The 2758-nt window shown below is 14.2% G+C and overlaps 1 protein-coding gene and 1 non-coding gene across 2 annotated transcripts in view; both read left to right on the top strand.

Annotated features, from left to right (window-relative positions):
- Window positions 1-972: 972 nt before the first annotated feature.
- On the top strand, window positions 973-1044 carry PGAL8A_00020800. Its single transcript has one exon. It is a non-coding gene; the product is annotated as a tRNA-Gln (tRNA).
- Window positions 1045-2269: 1225 nt separating this feature from the next.
- Window positions 2270-2758, top strand: part of PGAL8A_00020700 (conserved Plasmodium protein, unknown function) — a gene marked incomplete at both ends in the record, with an annotated part of 1281 nt that continues 792 nt past the window's right edge. Inside the window, one exon of the mRNA XM_028671614.1 lies at window positions 2270-2758. This exon is cut by the window's right edge and continues 792 nt beyond it. Coding sequence (XP_028528249.1) covers window positions 2270-2758 — 489 coding nt within the window.

Here is a 2758-nt window from a genome sequence, read left to right as displayed (position 1 = left end):
CGATAATAAAGTCTTTAAAACCGTTATTGCATCTTACTTTAAATAAAAAAAAAAAAAAAAAATAAAGTTTAAAGTGATTTTACAAAAAAACATCAGAAAAATATTTAAATTATTAAATATAAAATTTAATTTTTTAATTTTTTTTTTTATGAATGTTATAACTTACACACTTTCAACAATTTTAACCTATTACAAAAATATAAAAATGATAAAGGAAAATAAATTTTAAGTTAATTGGTATTTTCTTAGTTATTTTAGTAAATATTTTGTTTAATTATACCAAAAAAAAAAAAAAAAAAAAAAAAAAAAAAAAATTTTAATATTGTAATATTAAAGTAGGAAATAAACAAATATTACACAGATAGACGGAATAAAAAGTTACATATTTGATGATTAATTATCAATTATATAAACCTATATATTTTATATACATATTTTTAAAGTTTCATTCTCATTTTAAATTATTCAATGTTTATGTCTCCTTATGCTATTTTATATAATGAATATAAATGGAACACATGAGTTATAAAAACGTTCTATATTTTTAATTTTTCTTAATATGAAATATATATGATGAAAGAACTATAGAAAGATTTTAATTTTCATTAAATTATTAATAAAATGAACATATTAATATCTTCTAATGAATATTCACATATTCTTTTGATTTAATTATATATTTAAATTTTCTTAAAATGATTTAAAATACATATTTAAAACTACATTTTAATAAAAAAAAGATAGAAAAATACTGTGTGACATAATTTATAAAAAATGAATAAATTTTTTCATTTTTGTTTATTTTAATTTATTATTAAATAAAAAAAATATATTTTATATATTTTGAAAACAATAATATCTGATTTAGTAAAATAGAATCCAAAAAAAATGTAAAAAAAAAAAAAAGAAATGAGAAAAAAAAAAAGAAAAATTAAAGGAATAATTTCTTCTTAGAAAAAGAAATTCAAGTTAGGTTCTGTAGTGTAGTGGTTAGCACTGCAGACTCTGACTCTGCAAACCTGGGTTCAAATCCCAGCAGAACCTTTTAATAATTATTAATATATTTAAACATTTTTATAACGTTTAAAAATAAAAGTGTTTTCATTTATATTTTAATATATGAAAATAAATATTCTTTTTCTATTTTAAAAATTAATTTTTAAATTCTTAGTAATTTAGAAATTTAAAATTTATATAAGTTATAAACATTATTATCTTTATGATTAAATTTTAAAAATTATAAAATAAATATTGCATTTAAACCATAAAAAGATACTAAAAATATTTAAAGAGAATAATTTAAACATATATATATATATATATATATAAATTTATATATATTTTTGAATATTTTTATTGAGTGGATTTAATGAGAATTAAAAAAAAAAAATAAAGCATACCAAATAATATAAAATTAGTGAATACTTAAGTAATGAATTTTTATTAATTTCTTTAATAAATCTTTCTATTAAAGATATTAGAATTAACCATTTAAATAAAGAAAAATTAATTAAAAATTTTGTACCTATTAACATGAATATTTATAATTGTATGCATGTAAAAAATAACAAATAAAACAAAATAAATGTAAAGATACTAAAAGAAAGTAATATTTAGTTCATAACTTCAAATAATTGTTAGAAGATGAAAAATTTATCAATTTGTAAAATGTGCATCTTTAACAAATTTTAAAGTTCTTGTCTAAACTTGTGCTTTTGTCTATTTTATTTTATTTCATTTTATAATATTTCATTTATCTTTAAATTTTAAATTATTATTCTAATAATATTATATATAAATGTATAATAAAATCATAAATCAATTAAATTTATGAAAAAAATTATAACATTAATTTTAATACTTTATAACATATTTTTATATTTCTATTTTATTTCTTTTTTTTTTTTTTTAGTTAATTTTTTTTTTTTCTTTTCTTTTCTTTTTTTATTATAATTTCCTCTATAATATATTTTTATAAAGTATAATTTTTTTTTAAAAATAAAAATATTACTAACACAACAAATTACTTTTCATTATTTTAAAGCTAAAAAAAAAAAAAAAAAATATAAAAATAATAATTAAAGTCAATAAAATATTTGATTAATAAGTAATATAAATATATAATATTTTGTATAAAAATAGAAAAAACATAATTTGAAATATCCCTTTTTTGTAATATATAAATATATATTTTTTCCTTTTTTTTTTTTTTTTCTTTTTTAGATGAAGCAAAAGATAAATATTTACATAAATAATTTTAATTTAACCAATGAATTTTCATTTAAATATATTTGAAGAAATTGAAGCAATACTAGAAAAATGTAATAATGAAACTTACTTAAAAATTGTTAAAATAATAGATTACGTTGTAAAAAATTACACAGATACAAATAATGAAATACAGAAAAAAAATGTTTTAAAAAAAAAAAAAAATAAAAATAATATAAATGAAAGTAATAGTATTAAAAATTATTTTAAAGTTCTAAAAAAAGAATCTACTAAAATTACTGATGATAATGTAGATCAAAAAAATGATTATAATAGTATAATTAAAAAAAATTCTGTTTCTATAATTAATGTTTTTTTTTTCTATGGAAACTTTAATGTAGTGATAATTATTTATTATGTAATATTTAAATTGAAATTATTTAACAGTGATCTTTTTATAAATGACAACACAAATAATGAGGATTATATTATTTATAAAAATAAAAATATAATACACATAATGTGCTCAAAATTAAATAGTCAAAGTCTA

Source organism: Plasmodium gallinaceum (genome assembly GCF_900005855.1).
Source record: "Plasmodium gallinaceum strain 8A genome assembly, contig: PGAL8A_v1_10, whole genome shotgun sequence".
NCBI lineage: Eukaryota > Apicomplexa > Aconoidasida > Haemosporida > Plasmodiidae > Plasmodium > Plasmodium gallinaceum.
This window is presented reverse-complemented; position numbering and strand designations above follow the sequence as displayed.